The sequence below is a fragment of the Artemia sp. Qi Xiang Cuo genome, chromosome 7, assembly GCF_049724085.1.
Source record: "Artemia sp. Qi Xiang Cuo chromosome 7, ASM4972408v1, whole genome shotgun sequence".
NCBI classification, from domain to species: Eukaryota; Metazoa; Arthropoda; class Branchiopoda; order Anostraca; family Artemiidae; genus Artemia; species Artemia sp. Qi Xiang Cuo.
In genome coordinates, this window is record NC_142800.1 from 54,831,082 (window position 1) to 54,847,966 (window position 16,885).

General features: G+C 33.7%; 1 protein-coding gene across 1 annotated transcript in view; it reads right to left on the reverse strand.

Annotated features, from left to right (window-relative positions):
* LOC148950449 (calcium-independent protein kinase C-like) overlaps positions 1 to 10,460 on the reverse strand; it is a 54,559-nt gene extending 44,099 nt beyond the window's left edge. Inside the window, exons 1-2 of the mRNA XM_089092405.1 lie at positions 10,057 to 10,460; positions 3,514 to 3,568 (exon numbers count right to left, since the gene is read on the reverse strand). Of these exons, the coding sequence (XP_088948531.1) occupies positions 3,514 to 3,568; positions 10,057 to 10,389 (388 nt within the window). The 5' untranslated portion in view covers positions 10,390 to 10,460. The remainder of the gene's footprint in view (positions 1 to 3,513; positions 3,569 to 10,056) is intronic.
* Between the last annotated feature and the right edge of the window lie 6,425 nt (positions 10,461 to 16,885).

The window sequence follows — 16,885 nt, forward strand, 5'->3', positions numbered from 1 at the left end:
TTGAAAACTAAGGTCCTTGCGGTATTTTCCATCCCAAAGAAATTTCCTGGAGGGGCTGATGATTACCTGCCTTGCCTTTTCACCTTTGTGCTGGTAGAAGTGGTAATGCAACATTTTAGCTGTATAGAGAAACAATTTAATTTACATTTACTCTCCCCTACCTCTTTCAACATTTATCGGAGGTCTCATGAAGAGTAAGCAGTTTTTCCATTAAAATGTAATTTTTTAGGAATCTACCCTGCCCCCACCTGAACAATGACTCAACCCCCTCGTTACAGCTGGTACGCAATTACAGATATCAACTTGGTTGATCCAGTACTGCCACTAGGTGGCATTACTTCTTTTACAACTGGAAAGCCTAAATTATAGTTATTCATACTTTTAAATCGATTAGCTTCAGAATTTTGATTGCAAAATTCTTCCTCTTCGGGGTAAAGTTGTAGTTTTGTGCCCTAAAATAGCAAGAAAACTAGACTCTCCACTTGTCCAATCTGTATAGTCATTTGAAAAAGAGCTTTAAATTTACGTTTGAATGAGCTCCCTAACAATTATCTTGGACCTTCGGTTTGATTCAATCACCCCTGGGAAAAAACAAAACAAATAATAACCATGCATAATGATGTTTCTTCTGAAAACGAAAGCGAAATTCCACATTTTGAAAGTCGGAGCTCGAAACCTCCACGGTAGGGCTCTCTGATATAATGTATCTAATAAAAAGATTTTCAATAAGATCGCTTGCTTTATTTTTTTTTTTTTTTGGGGGGGGGGTCCCTTTTTTCAAAAATCAGGCAAATTTTCTCAGTTTTTTGGTTTTAGCTGGGTAACAATAAACTGAAAGAATTGTATAGATTAAGAATCAGCATAAAAAGCCAATACTGCTGGTTTAGCAATTGTCATGAGAATTTCATTTTTAGTTTCGGTGAATATTGGTTCAAGTCACTTTTTACTTCCAGTTTTTTTATCACAAACTGATAAGATTCTCCTGTGACGAAATTTTTTTTGAACCTGTTCATTTTATTTAGTTGAATAGGACAATGGAAAGAAAGAGGGTCAATTTGACAGCTGGATAGTAAGTTTGAATTTTGTCTTTGTTTTGCTATTCTATTTTTTTTTTTTAATGTCTTAATATATAAGGGATTTAAGTTCAAGGGGGAGAATTATCCTGTTATGAAAGAGGTATATTTTACATGGCCGTTATAAAATCAAAACGTGGTATATTTGCAGGCAGGATGATTTTGAGTTTCTCTACTCCTTCTGTAAACTATTCTAAAGCGTAGGAAATTGCATAAAGACAAGACTACATCTGTTATAATCTATGGTAGCAAACTTTCTGTAATTTTGGTTTGAGTTTGATTTTCTTTTAATATTAAACGCATAATAATTAAATATATTATTGATTGAACTAATTGATCCCTTTGCCAGGAATCCTTGTGGTTTAAATTTACTGTATTTTGTTTCATTTTGCATGCAATTTAATTGCTCTTTTTATTTGATAGTTTTTTCCTAAAGGTACTTAAAAATAAACTTATCCCTACAAAAAAATTCCTGAAATATAGTCCCTGTCATCCGACCACCATTGATATTTTGGCGTTTGCACCCCCCTGGAAAATTTTCTGCCGGCACCCTTGGTTTGACATCAATCAAAAATATCATTTTTTCTACTGAAATTAAAAAGTTTGATACCTCCGTTCAAGGCATTACTTTTTCTTGCTAAAATTAATTTCAATGATTCATCTCTCCAAAACCTCAAAGTAGTCTCCTGTGCTTATCACTACAACTATTGCTAAAATATAAATTTACTTGGACTCGAAGATGGGCACAGGGGGGGGGGGCTAAGCATCCAGTTAAGGTTGCTGGCCATAGTGATTCAAACTGTCCATTTTTTATTTAAATTCAAAGTTCTAAGGAGCTTTATGCTTTTTTCCAATTCTCAAAATCTTACTTTCAGAAATGCAAAATACCATCAAAGCTCTACCTGAATTACAGTTAATATTTTTGAACCAGTGAAGTGGCATATTTTTCAAACTAAACAATTTCTTCAAAATCCTATTTCTAATTTTGGCCATCATGGGCTGAGGTTTACTCTTTATGTTGCAGCTAGTGCTGCAACCATTATATAAGATAAACTTAATTTCTTTTTAATTGAAGCTCATAAATCAGGAGAATTTTTGGAAATACCACCCCACCTGCTTTGTTTTTTTGTTTTTTTAATTCAATCCATTTTTTTTGTTGACACAGCATAATTCTCTAGGAAGTTCAGCTCAATCACGAGTAGGAATAGGTGATAAGCTTGCTTTGGCTTAGTTTCTGATAAGTTATAATAATTTTAGCAACAGATTATAATCATAATTAGCCAAATGCTTTACTAAACTACAAAAACCAATATTTTTTATCAATTGTAAAGTTCTGAAAATGGGCTCTTTTGCAAATTCTGAATGGGTCTCCTTCCACAATGCATTCCTTAATCCTTCCATACAAAGATCTATTCATTGTACCTTGAAGCAAAACACACTTTTGCAACTCAAATTTATCACAAACACTAAACTCAGATTTTGTCTTTTTAATCTAAAATCCAATTTTATAATTTAATGTAGTTTATTACATTTCGGAAATTTAAAAATGAGAATTTGTATTGAACTCAGGATAGTATAAAAAAGAAATTCCAGTGAAAAGATCAAATATTTTCTTTCAGAATTGTTCTATATTCATTAAAAAAAAAGAGAAAAAAAGGCACTCTATTGTATATAAGGGTTTTACTACCTTTCCATCACAAAAGCACAAAATGATTCCAAGAAATGAGAACAATCTCGATCAACAGAATTCCTGTCTTGGTTAAAACAAGCGCTCATTTCTTATAACTATTTTGTTCTTGCATAAACAGCATTTTAACAGTACTATTTCCTTTGAATAAACTTTCAAGTCAAATAGGCATGATTAGTTATTCTATATGATGACAAAAAAATATGTATAAAATGTATGAAAGATGTTTAGCTTGATTTAGTCTATGCTAGCATGTAGACTGTAATGCCTGATTTTGAAGAAAATAATGTCGCTTTCCTTTCTCTTAATAATGATGATGATGATAGAAGGCTTTCAGTTGGTGGTGTACAAGGTTCTCTTGGTTTTGTATATTTTTTCTATTTTATTATTCTGTAAATGATTGGGATCTATTCTTTTCACAAACACAAGCCAGTGCTATTATTATTCAAGTTTGTGTTGGCTTGTGAAGGAACTCCTATGCATCTTTGCACCTCTTTGGTGGTCTGGTGCAGTTGATGGATATATCTGGTGCAGTTGATACTTGGATTGCAGCTAAGATATTTTATTTTATTTATTTTGAACAAAAGAAAGTTGTGTTCTTTTTTATCTTTAGAGATGAATTAATTATGTAAACTCATATAAAATTGTATTTTTTATAACTGTTCAATGGTTTCTTTTCTTTTATCTGGGGGTAAAACTAGAGCTTGAATAGACTAATAATATATAGATTACAAAGAAACAAAAGTTTCATACCATGCTTGATCAGCTCAATAATTAAGTGAAGCTTTCCTTGTGGTTCTAAATCAATCTGAAAAGAAATAAATGATTAAACAATACATGAAAATGCTGTTGTGTATTTAACAGTCAAGGCTCAAATATTTAACACTCCTAGTCATTCAAAATCATGGAATGGTAAATTATTGGACTCATGAATTAGCTCAAAATAAAACTCTTAGTCATGGTTGATGCAGTAGATGAAGCTTATCAAAGAGCAAACCAAAGTCTATAATTACCAGAAGTTTCAAAACACATTAAAACAAAAGAAAACAAAAAAATTTGAAGCTGATTCAGGAATGGTATTAGTTACTATTAATAGCAAAAATTTATTATAAAACCAAATTTATAGGAATGAAAAAAGAGCCTTAAACCCTTCAAAAATGTTCTTAAAACAAAAAAAGTGCATCTTTATTAGAAAGTTTAAAACATGAGACAAAGATGTTGTTTTTAGCTTTGATACCTCCCTCCCTATAATAGAAACCATTGGCTAATACTCTAATGACTATGCTACACTGTATAGTCATTAGCTTTATTGGATAAACAGTCTATGATAGCCTCCAAAACCTTGAAAAAGTTTCTTTTTTTATGTATTACATTCATCTTTAGGGCAAATTGTATACAACAAACCAGTAAAGCCTATGAGACAAGGAGGCTCCATGTTTAGACTAAAAATATGGTTATGTGATCTGAAAGGCTGGAATGTAGTGCTTTCATGAGGTGTGATCTATGTTTCTACTTAAAAAGTGTACAAGATCCTTAAATATTGACTCAAGTCTGAAACATCAAGAAGAATTATAGGGTCATCACTTCTGTAGTTTTTAAGGCTAGTTCTTAGAACCAATCAGTTTATACAGAGGTTCCCAATTGACACTGACAGGGGGCCAGATGGCAATGATCCCAAAAACAAGAAGACAATACAGAATTTATATAAATAGGAAATAAGAAATACTTTCATTGAAATCTTGGTAAAAACAAAGCTCCTAGTAGCACTTGCTCCCACTGAAAATTCTCTGGTGGTATTCATGGTGTCCCCCCCCCTTCCCCGCTGCTGCCCTTTTGTGCTCATAAATGAAAAAGCACAATCTTATAAGCTACAAAGAAAATATACTTTTGAAATAAGAGAGGAGATATCACTCCACAGCACCAAAACCACAGACTCAATTAAAAAAATATTTCCAAAGGTGAAATAGGATTAGATATCCAACACAAAATTCATCCACCATGTTCACAGAAAAGATTAGGCCAAAACTCTTTGTCTAGCAGAGTGTGGAAGACTTGGAATTCACTTCCATCAGAAATTGTTGCAAGTACCACAGTCCAGTCTTTCAAAAGTAGTTTAGCCTCTACAGATTTCTATACTAGGTCCTATCACAATCCATTTTGAGATTATTTTTTTTTTTTTTTTTTTTTTTTTTACTTTTGTATTACCTGATTTGTGACAGTGTGACAGTTATTTTGTAGGCTTACTTTTTAGTAGGTTTCAATTATTAACAGATATGTTTCAGTTAAGTTGGTATGGTATTGTATGTTTCAGTAATATTGTTTTTCCAATGTTTTTCAGTTACTGTATGTTTTTGTTATGTCATTGACATTGTTATAGACTTTTTTATAATTGTTTTGTGCGACAAGCTTGTTAAAGCTTACCGTATCTTGGTATTAATAAATAAATAAATAGGATTAGATATTAATTTACCCATCCCCACTACAAACCTCCTTCTATATTTACCTAAAGAGTCACTAATAGTTAGACAATTTTGGCACATCCCCTACACAAAAATCCACCAGCCCTCCTCCATAAGTAGCTTATATGACATTATACACCACTGTAGATAATTTTATCAGGCCTGAAATAAATCAACTTAATTTAAGCCTTAATTAAACTGTCTACATTATTTCACAACAATATGAGATCATTGATAAGGTTGATGATATAAATGCCTGTCAACAAAAGAGAAATGATGATATAAGCAATAAAAAAAAAAGATAAATGTATTATTCAGGGCTATAGCCTATCTGGCACCATTAGGAGGAGGAAGCAACATAATTGTCATGATATCAACCAAAATATTTTAGAAAGGGTGTTCATTGGGAAATAACAGGGTACTGCTCTTTTGTTATCACAGTGTTTCCTCCAGAAAAGACCATAACCATAATAATTAGATGTAATATAATAAGCCTATTCTTCTATATAACACTAAAAGTAACTGAGTCTTGCTGTCAACAATATATTTTACTCCAACTTTAAGATTTTTTGTTCAACATTATTGGTAGGATAATATTTCTACTATTGTCAGACTATACAGAACTACAAGGGCTATATAGAAAGAATATTACATCTTTGTCTCTACCTGCAAGGCAAAGGTCTAGTGCAGCCATCTTGGTGCATGTGCATTATGGCACTCAGTTGGCATCTAGCTGTGCTAGTCATAAATTTGTGTTGTATGCCAGGGAATTCCAGTGACAGTTTGAAATGTCTGCTTTAATTGCAAATGCTGCAAACTATGAGTTGCAAGGGTTAATAAGGTTTTTGTTTACATTACCTTAATTTGCACTTAGGAGTGATATTAAGGTCCATACTGGATCTGTTTTGCTCCATGTCAATGATGGCAATGTAATGTAATGTCACTATGTTAAAGGTCCAGTGACATGCTGTAAGAGAGATTTGCTGGAGAGATGCAAATTAAGCCCATTCAGCAGCAGTGACCACAAGGTTAGGTGGAACCACAAGGAACTATTCTACAGTGGTTTACAGTTGACACTGCTGCATAAGAGCAATTTTGGATAGAGTGTGTGAGATGGTTGGGAATGGTAGCAAAACACTCCTATGAAAAACTTGCATCAATTATCAGTAGGCTGCTGAATGAGACAAACAGTACCACTCATGTTTCTGGACTTGAAGGATGCAGTTGTGGGTGCAGTCACTGTCTTGTCTTCAAAGCTGTTCCAGTCATTAATGACATGTCATAATGACATAATGACACTCAGCAGCAGTGACCACAAGGTCAGGCGGAACCACAAGGAACTATTCTACAGTGGTTTACAGTTGACACTGCTGCATAAGAGCAATTTTGGATAGAGCGTGTGAGATGGTTGGGAATGGTAGCAAAACACTCCTATGAAAAACTTGAATCAATTATCAGTAGGCTGCTGAATGAGACAAACAGTACCACTCATGTTTCTGGACTTGAAGGATGCAGTTGTGGGTGCAGTCACTGTCTTGTCTTCAAAGCTGTTCCAGTCATTAATGACATGTTCAGCAAAATAGTTTTGCTGTATTTGTGTCTTTAAAGTATGTTTAGAAAGTTTTCGCAAATGGCATCCTATCTGGTGCTGACTTGTATGTTTTGTGAAGAGAGAATTGTTTTGATGGTTTTTATATTTGTAGGTCAGCATCATGTCAACTTGTCTGCATTGGAAGACAACTGTTGAGAGTTGTAGGCAGCTGAGAGGGACAAACTATCCCACTTATATTTCCATGGCTTCTTGTTCTATTCTTTGTCAATTCTTGACTTGAAGGAGGCACTAGTGGGTGCAGTCAAAATTTTGTCTTGGAGGTTGTTCCAGTTGTTGGAAATACACTTGGTAAAAAATTTTTGGTGCAGTCATGTCTTCACTGTTTGTTTTGCTAGCTTCTGTAAGTGTCCTCTAGTCTTGTGTTGATGTGTATGTAAATGCTCCAGTCTCTCGTCATACAGCATATTTTGTAGACCATGATGCATTTGTTGACACATCTTTGAACTCCTTAAGTTTTTCTGGTGTCATGCTTGTAGGAGGGGGAGGTCAGAATGTTTCAAAATCCAAAGAATGGTCTAACAATGCTCTTGTAAAGTCTCAGGAAGACTGTATGGGAGCAGCTGGTGATAGTGTGTTTCAGCAGGCCTAGAATTGAGTTAACTTTTGACACCACTTGTTGCCAATGCCCATGGAACTTCAGTTGCTCTTTTTCCCAGGTTTGGATTTTTAGGAGATTGGATTGTATGCTTTGTTGATCTTCTGGTCCAAAGAGCTTGGAATCACCAGCATAGAGTATGGACTTATATAAATCTATCAGCAGCTTTGTGAAGTGTATGGGGACAACATTAACACTGAAGATGGAGTGTGTCAATGGTGAATTTATCAAAATTACAGCTTGGAGCAATTTGATCTAAAAGTGGGCAGACAAATGTTCATGATGAAGAACAAAGTGGAAGACTCAGCACAGTGACAACCAAATTTGTTCAAAAAGTTAATGCAAAAGTAAAAAAAAAACTGAACATTCACAGTAACAGAACCCTTTCTTAGTTTTCCTTAAAACTTACGACATTTATTGCATGAAATCATCTCAGATAAGTCTGGTAACCATAATTTTTGTGTAAGATAGGTACCAAAAATAAGCAAATGGCAGTAGAATTAATGTTTTTGGATTTTTATATCAAAGATGGTGGCTCACCACTTGATCACATCAAAGCTGCTGATGAAACAAGGATTAAACATGTGAACTGTGAGACAAAAATGTAGTCTTTTTTTTTTATTCCAATATTCACAGCGCCAGGTACTTCAAAGTATCTGATATGCCACTAAACAAGTGGCATGCCGCAAAGTCAATGGAGTAGAGCCTTTTCTTAAAATACACCCTACCCTACCCCCATCCCCTTGGTTGTCTTAGATATAGTCATAATAATAAATTTCTCTACTAACTAAATTTTGTGATACATCATAGGGTCTTTGTTCAGACGGGTTCATGTAGTTGTAACATAATGGATTTTAGTTTTGACTGAGTAGCCTACATTATAGAGGAATATGGATAAAATATTATTTTAACTGATCCAGAACATTGGTAGTAATGGAAGAAAACATGATGATTACCTTAAAGACAGATCCTGTGTCTGCCAGGATTTGTGATAATTATGATGATATGATTATTATCTGAAAATAGGGAGTCTAATGGTAGGCTACTACTTTTATTTGTTAAGCATGTTTCTTTCAGAACTGGAAAACTACTATATATTTCTACAAGAGTAAGTTACTGTACTCAGTACTTAGACAGCTAACAACTCCTTCAATAGTTAAATCTATATAAAATCTCTATTATACCCCCTAGAAAGTGGATTGCTTCTCTATCAACTTTTTCAAGATCTGTTAATAAGTATGTGATTAGCTTGAATATTTTAACTGTATACAACACTCACAATCTTAAATGTACTGATAGTCAACAGCAGATCCTAATCTTAGACATACATTGAAGCTTGAGTCTAAGCTTGGAACCAATCTTTGACACAGGATCTTAAAGTTAGAACAAAGTATAGTATCGAAAGCATAGACTTAATCTTGGACAGATTTTAATGCCAGACAAGTGTTGCTACAAAGAATAGGCTAATAGTATTTAAATAGGCTTGGCTGTAGGCCTAGGAGTAACTTTCATCTAAATTCTAATGGCAAAGATACATAGGGTTTCTAAGATAACAGTCAGCAGTAAATATTTACCAAATCATTTTAATGACTTACAAATAAAGTGAATATACCACTCAATGCTTTTTTTATGCTCTTTCCAAATATAGTACTCATTTTGTTGGAAATGAATTTTACCCCCACCCCTATATACCAATTCAGGGTATATATTTGTACATTAGGGGGTGGGGGTAAAGTTTAGGTAAATACTATTATTGAGTTACAACTAAAGTGAATATACCACAGGATACCACTTGATGTCTTTTTTTATTCTCTTTACAAATATAATAATCATTTTTGTTGGAAATGAATTTTAGCCCTCACCCTTATATATACCAATTCAGGGTATATATTGTCACATTAGGGGGGCAGGGGGAAAGTTTAAACTTACTTCTCATTTACATCAGAAATAAAATTACCCCACCCCCCTAATTTGCAAATATATACCCTGAATTGGTATATATAGGGGAGGGGATAAAATTCATTTCCAACAAAAATGATTATTATATTTGCAAAGAGCATAAAAAAAAGGCATTGAGTGGTATATTCACTTTAGTTGTAACTCAATATGATTTTGTAGATATTTACCAAATTTTAAACTTACCTCACATTTACAACATAAAAAAAATTTGCCCCCCCCCATAATGTGCAAATATATACCCTGAATTGGTATATATGTGGTGGGGTAAAACTAATTTCTGACAAAAATTAGTATTAGCCTATATTTGGAAAGAGCATAAACAAAGGCATCAAGTGGTATATTTACTTTATTTGTAAGTCAATAATATGATTTGGTAAATATTTACCCAGTCAGCCATCCAGCTAGTCCAGTCCTAACTAGGCCTATCAGTCTATATCAACTATCTAAACATATTTAGGCTAGCCTATATTAGTCCAATATTAGGAGCCTATTGTCTATGTCTATGAAAACCATCATAGATTTGGGGGCCTTATTCTAAGCTACTTGTATAGTACTAGCCTAACATTTTTCCAACTGAAGAGTCATTAATATAGGCTAGACTGTTAGGCCACCCAAAGTGTTTACAACCTGTAGATTGAACTATTTAAACTGTCTAAAACAAACTGACTCACCCAAATATCAGAATTGCTTTTGTCAACTAAATCTTCAAATGAAACATTGCAATTGGCAACAAATTCATCTGGAGGAATGGCAGTGCTGTGGAAAATTGTAAATCCTAGTACTAGTCCTGATTGGTTTTCAATGCTAAACTCTTCATTCCATGATGGACTAAATGTTTTGTTCTTTGTTGCAGTCTTGAAGAGATGGAGTTCATCAATGTCTACAGTTAAGTAAGGGTCAAGACTTATTGAATTGCCAAGCCCTACATTCAACCTTTTCTGGTAATCAGTGGGCTGTAAGTCCAAAGCTTCACAAACTTTCAGCTTAATGGTCCCAGTAAACATTTTGATGGCAGTAGCTGACTAGATTTTACTTTAGGATTAAAGTTAAGGGCTGTTTTATGCTAAATTCATCCTATAAATGTTTATATACACTTCGATTGTTTCTTCAACAAAGATCGTCAAATGTGGGAAAGCCTGACCTCTTATTTAGCCATTTCAATAACTTTTCCGCTAACTTCTTTAATGTTTTATAAAATGTGGAATACCAACTAGTTCTGACCCTTAACTCCAGTACTTGACAGAACTATAGTCAAGTCATCGTAATTTTGACAAAAAATTAGCACCCAAAGTTTCCTTCTTTGTCAATTGACGAAATTTTGATCAGTATGGCAATAACTGATGAAATTGCAAGATGAACTTAAATGGCTGCCTTATAAATATTTTAAGATTACCTTTGTCAAAAATTAAAAGTTCGTAAATGGAGCTCAAAATCTTTAAATAACTGACCATATGCCTACTCCACTTAGTGACAGGAGCTATGGAAATCCAACTGGATTTAAAGTATTGTTTAAACCTACTGTCTTTAAACGTGTAACTGCGTATGTATGTATTTAATTCAAAAAAATTTCTCGATGGTTCCATATTTTTTTTCTCCTGAAAATTTGTACCCTGCGATTTTCTGGCAAAAAAAAATTGAGATCTAGGCCCAGTGGGTCGATGCGATCACCCCTAAGAAAAACTAACAAACAAATAAACAGCATCCGTGATCTTTCTTTTGGCAAAAACCTGGCTTGCCCTCTAGCATTTTTTTTCCTTTTAAGTTTTAATTTTGCCTCTTACTTTCAGCAAAAAAAACTTTCACTCCTTCACCTTCTAAAAACACGGAAAATTATCTCGGGTAAATATTTCCCACTCTTTTAGAAACCCCCCCCCCCCCGCCAAAAAAATATTAATATTTACCACGCTATAATAGATACTATGTGAGAACAATGGGCTAGTTGCGGAACTTACAAATTGTTTTCAATGGACTTTGAGGGGGGAGCTCTTGTCATCCCTAAAGACAACTATTGGGCATTTCAACTATGCTGAATCAAATCAATATGTCAAAATGTTTATTTGAAGTCTTTGGGGACAAAGGAGCGTCGGAGGGGGGCTCGTTACCCTCCAATCTTTTTGGTCTCTTATAAAGGGCACTAGAGCTTTTGATCTCCATTTGATTGTGGTTTCTTTTGATCATCTAGGACCATTAGTATAATATGATTACTCCTGAAAACAAAAAACGTGCATCCGTGAACTTTCTTCTGACAAAAAATACGAAATTCCATATTTTCGTTGACAGGAGCTCAAAACCTTTACAATAGGGTTCTCTGATATGCTGAATTCCATTATGTCATTTTCATTCGGATCATTTGACTTTTTCGGGTTGTTTCTCCCCCCCCCCCTTACGAAAAGTTTGGCAACTTTTTTTATGCTCATAGCTTCTGATGGACAAGATTAAACTTAATGAATTTTATATATTGGAAATCGGCATAAAAAGTCAATTCCTTTGATATATTTTCATTAAAAAAAGTTTTTTCTTGTTTTATTTTTTCACTGAAAAACTTGAAAAAAAAAACAATTTAGTTTCACATCCCTTGATTTTGGACACTTTTGTGCCCTAACCTAAATTTTCATGAATTGTCGCCACTGCTAAGGGGCCCACATAGGCACCAAAGAACTGACTTTAGTTTTACAGGCAAGCTTGTTTCTTTCAGGTATCTGACATGTGACCTAACTCTTATGAGTCTTGCTTTTTCTACCAATCATTATTTGTATAAGTTACAACATTTGGGCTCTTTATACATTTATTAAACACACTTTAACAAATATAAAATAACGTAAAATTTAATTTGAACTAATTCATCCGGGAGGATTCCACCCTGGAGATGTGCTCCTGTCATCAGCGCCATCACGTGTTTCGTGGAAGTTTTGAAAATACTCTTTTTTAAAACCTTTGGTTCCATCCGGCCCTCTTGGCTGCCTAGTTACAATAGCTTTGGGACCAGAATATGGCTCTTCTTTTTTGTAGTTCGCACCTCTTCTGTGCGGTGGCACATACACATTGATAACTACGACTTCGTCTCGGTTGTCGACGATTGATTTTTCCTTAAAACTGTCTTTTTCTGTGACAGCATCTATTTTTACAGGGTTCTCTGCATCTGAAATGTTGGCTCCGCCACCTTTTATAGGAGGAAGGAAGGAGGAAGGAGGAACTTCTTCTGAGTTAGGGTTTGAACCACGCCTCCACCAACTATCTGATGATGAGCCTTGTACAGAATTTTGCCGCGTTTTTGCTGAAACATTTCTTCTTTGATTTTTTTTCCACCGTTTTTTTTCTTGGCTTCATCAGAACTCTCTTTTTCTGGGGCTTTATTTTGTTTTCCCTTGCTCATATCGTTCTTGAGACGTTCAAAGTCCGAAATCAACTTCTTCACTTCTTCTTCTTGCAAATCACGAAGCGTTGATATTGTCCTCAGAATATTATCAATCTTGATGTTGATATTCAGGTTATTCCTGGCAATCAGTTTCGGGATATTATCTACCTTTTTAGAATCAATCACCTTTTGCTCAGATTGAAAAAGGTTTTTGCATCTTTTTCACTTCTTTTTCCAAATTTTCTGTGGTTGAACTCAGCTTGGTCACTTGAAAATTAAAACTGGATAAGATTCCATCTAAATCACATTTTCCAATTTGGCTTTGGTATCTTCTCAATTTTTCCGTAAGTGACTTTGTCTGTCGTATGGAATCCATTATTTCTTTCCGTAATCTGAAGTTCTTTTTCGTTTCTGGGGATCTATAAAATATAGATAACATTTTGCCAATCGTGGCAATCTCTTTGTCTAGTTTTTCGAACGGATAAGTCTGTCTGCTACCAGCCATCTTTTCGATTTTTGATAAAATGATGACCTTTTTGTCCATCTGACCCGAATTGTTATTTTTCAAGTCCACTTTAGTAGCGTCAGGTCCTAGTTTAAAAATTCTTGTAGATTTAAATATATTTACCCTCTTCACTACTGCTCTCTTCTCTCCTGTAGGCCAACATACATTGTTTCCCTTCTCAAAATTTTCAGCTTTGCTAAGAACTTGAGTTGACATGATAGATTGTTTGCTTTGTATTAACTTATATTGATTAACTCATAAGAAAATCACTCGAAACAGTCGTTTATATGCAAAAGATGACGTCATTTATGAGGTTTGGTATGTAACTATGATGATGTCATAAGGCATCATTTATCATTTTATCTATCAATTTAGAACATTCATTTGCAATGACGTCATGTAAAACGAATTACAAAAGATGCCGTGCTCCTTTTTTTAATTAATTTTAAAAAGTTTTCCACAAAACAAGTTTTTCAAAGAAAAGTGAAAACCTCCATTAAGCCAAAAATGAGCAAGAATAAAGGCAAATAATCTTCCAAGCTGTAAAACTACCCCAAATCACTATCAATAGATAAATGAAACTCAAAACGAACAGAAATCACAATAAATAGCCAAGTCAAACTCAAAACTAGCAAACATTAACATGAGTAGGGTTGATAACCCCCATGCCTTCTCAAGACAAGAACAGAATTTGCGCTTTACCGAAAAGAAAACAACAACAAAAATACAAAAAACCGTGGATTGTCAGTTTAATTGATATATACTAATATTTATTCCTTAAAAGTTTTAATAATTTTTATTTATGAAAGTAAGAAAAGAGAAAAGATTTCAAATGTATTTTGTTTTGAGTAAAGAAGTTGCATTCTAGTCTTGAGAAGGCGTGGGGTTTATCAGCCCTACTCGTGTTAATTTTTGCTCGTTTTCAGTTTGACTTGACTATTTATTGTAATTTCTGTTCGTTTTGAATTTGATTTATTTATTGATTGATTTGTGGTAGGTTTACGATCGGAAGAATATTTTACTATAATTTTTCCTGATTCTTGGCTTAATGGAGCTCTTTAATGTTCTTTGAAAAACTTTTTTTGTGGAAAAGGGTTCTTAACTTAATAAGAATCAAAGGTCTTATGAAGTTCATAGAAATACCTATATTAACAAATAATTTGCAAGAAACAGAAATATACAAACAAGAAAAAACACACAAATCATATTAAAGCATTTAAGTATCAGAGGATTTTTGCATTAAAATTTAATGTAAAAATTGTCTTTTACATGCAATTAAGAATTTCACAAATAGTACTTTAATTTATTTTCCATTATTATGTAGCATTCCCTGCATTCCAACAATTCGAGCATTTTGCGGATGGGCATCCTCGGCATAAAGGGTTAAATTTGTAGTTTAAAACATAATTGCAATTTGATGAAAATACTAAGCTGCTATTAATTAACTTTTCATGAACTTGAGTATTTTTTGAAATGAAATTATATATAGAGAACTAAATAAAATATTTTAAATTCCTTCGAGGATTCTTAAAGATGTTCCTAGCCCCAAGACTGGAGCGTTTAGAAAAGTAATTTGGCAACACTAATTTTTACCAACTAATTAATTGAGCCTAAATTAATTAGGCCTCTGGCTATAATTAGTTGGATATGCATCCAATTTTGAGAAAACTGATTATCACTGCAGGGTATTTTTTGTTGACTGAGAACTGAAAAGGAAGAACAGGGTGATCACACAGACTTTGGGATTTAGGATAGTGGTCTAGTTGGGATAATGGGCTAGGATCAGAATCTATCTCACTTATTTTTTTTTTTTTTCAAATAATGGGGTTGAAATTTATTAGGAATTGTAATAATCCCAGCCAAATTGTTTTTTAGGAATTATAAATCCACAGCCAAAATTCTGTTTTTTTCTATTTGAATCTTGTTTTTTGTACTAGTAATTAAAGTTTTCTCAGGCAACGCTGCTTTCCGTTTTATAAATAAAATGAAAATATAGGTGTATATAACGACAAGAAAAACTTCATGGTAATTAAGACAAAGAATATACTAAATACATCCAGAATATTTGGGTTTCATATTCGGTCTTTGAACAGTTAAGATCTATCTATTCTTTTAAAAAGGATTATTCCCAGTTTTGAACTAGTTGTCGGTAAAGGATTTTATTCTGAATTAATTAGACACTGAATTCTTTCAGTAGTTACGAAATAGTGAGAACGCTTTTACGTCTCATAAACTATTTAAATATTTATTCAGTATCTGTAACCCAGTGGAATGTGTGACGTCACTGGATAATTTGAATTGACTGGAGTTTTCTGTCCAATGCATTAATTGAACGTTTGGCTTTCTTAAATTGAGTTAATTTCATAAGATATCCAAGTGCGGTACGCTAGTTTGGCAATAATAAGGATTATTATTCATCATTAGGATTATTATTAGCCATTCTGTTCTCATGAGTGAACATCGAAAGTGGATTATAGCTATTTATGAAAGAAACTAAGGAATAAAAGTTGACTGGATTTAAATTGCGTTTCAATTCTTGACTAATTGTATCTTTGTTACCTGTTTGTGGATATTTGCCAAGTGAAATGCCAATTAAGGTAATCTGACTACCAGTTGTCATGAAACAAAGTAATTATATCACTTCACGGATTTTGTAGTATTTAAAGATGTCATACGTCAGTCAGTCGTCATTCGACAGATTTGTTAATTTATTCGGAGAAAAACTTGACAAAATAATTACGTCTCAGGTGGAGTTTTCCAGCAAACTAGACTCAATTTCGGCGGAAGCTGTGTCGTTAAAAAGTGATGCAACAACCCGTGATTCACGAATAGTTGACCTAGAATCTACACTAGAGGAGCAGAAGCTTAAATCTGAAGCTCTAGAGAAACGATTGCTTGCTTTTGAAGTAAAAGACCGAAAGCTTAACTTGTTGGTTCACGGATTACCGGAAGAAAAACCTAATGAAACGCCTGAAGCTAATGTGAAAAACTTTTTTGCGAATAAGCTAGGAATTGATGAGCCAGTAATGATAACGAAGTGCTATCACATTAATTCTCGTTCGGCAAATATTACTGACTCCCGGCAACGCAATAGTAAGCAAAATCAATTCAAGTATGTTATTCTACCTTTAGGATCTCAGTAGAATATTAAAGCTATAATGTCAAATGTCAACAAATTTACGGACCGCGGCGTTACTATTTACGCAAACTTACTACCCGGACTTGACTACTACTACCGTAAATTATTAAACACATCACGAGAGACGGCAACAAAGCGGAATATACCGTTCTATTGATTTTCTCAAAAAGGCATAGACACATGTCAGGAAATTAAAGGTCCTGCTTTATCTATATGGTATAGCGGGCAAATTAGTTAATGAATTAATTGTGATATCGATTTTGATTTATTATTATATTCTGTAAGTTAAAAAAGAGATTAGAGTTGATCTCGTCATGGTGTGTTTGTTATGGCTTGTCATTATGTGTGATTATTTTCCTATTTTTTTTCTTGTTTGTGTAGCTCTAGTTTTGCAAACAAAGTTCTCGTTCTGCTCTGTTTTTCACTCCTCGCTTGCCGAGAATTATCAATGGTACCACCTTTCAATCATTATCCTATCATTTCATATTGATTTTGGCATGT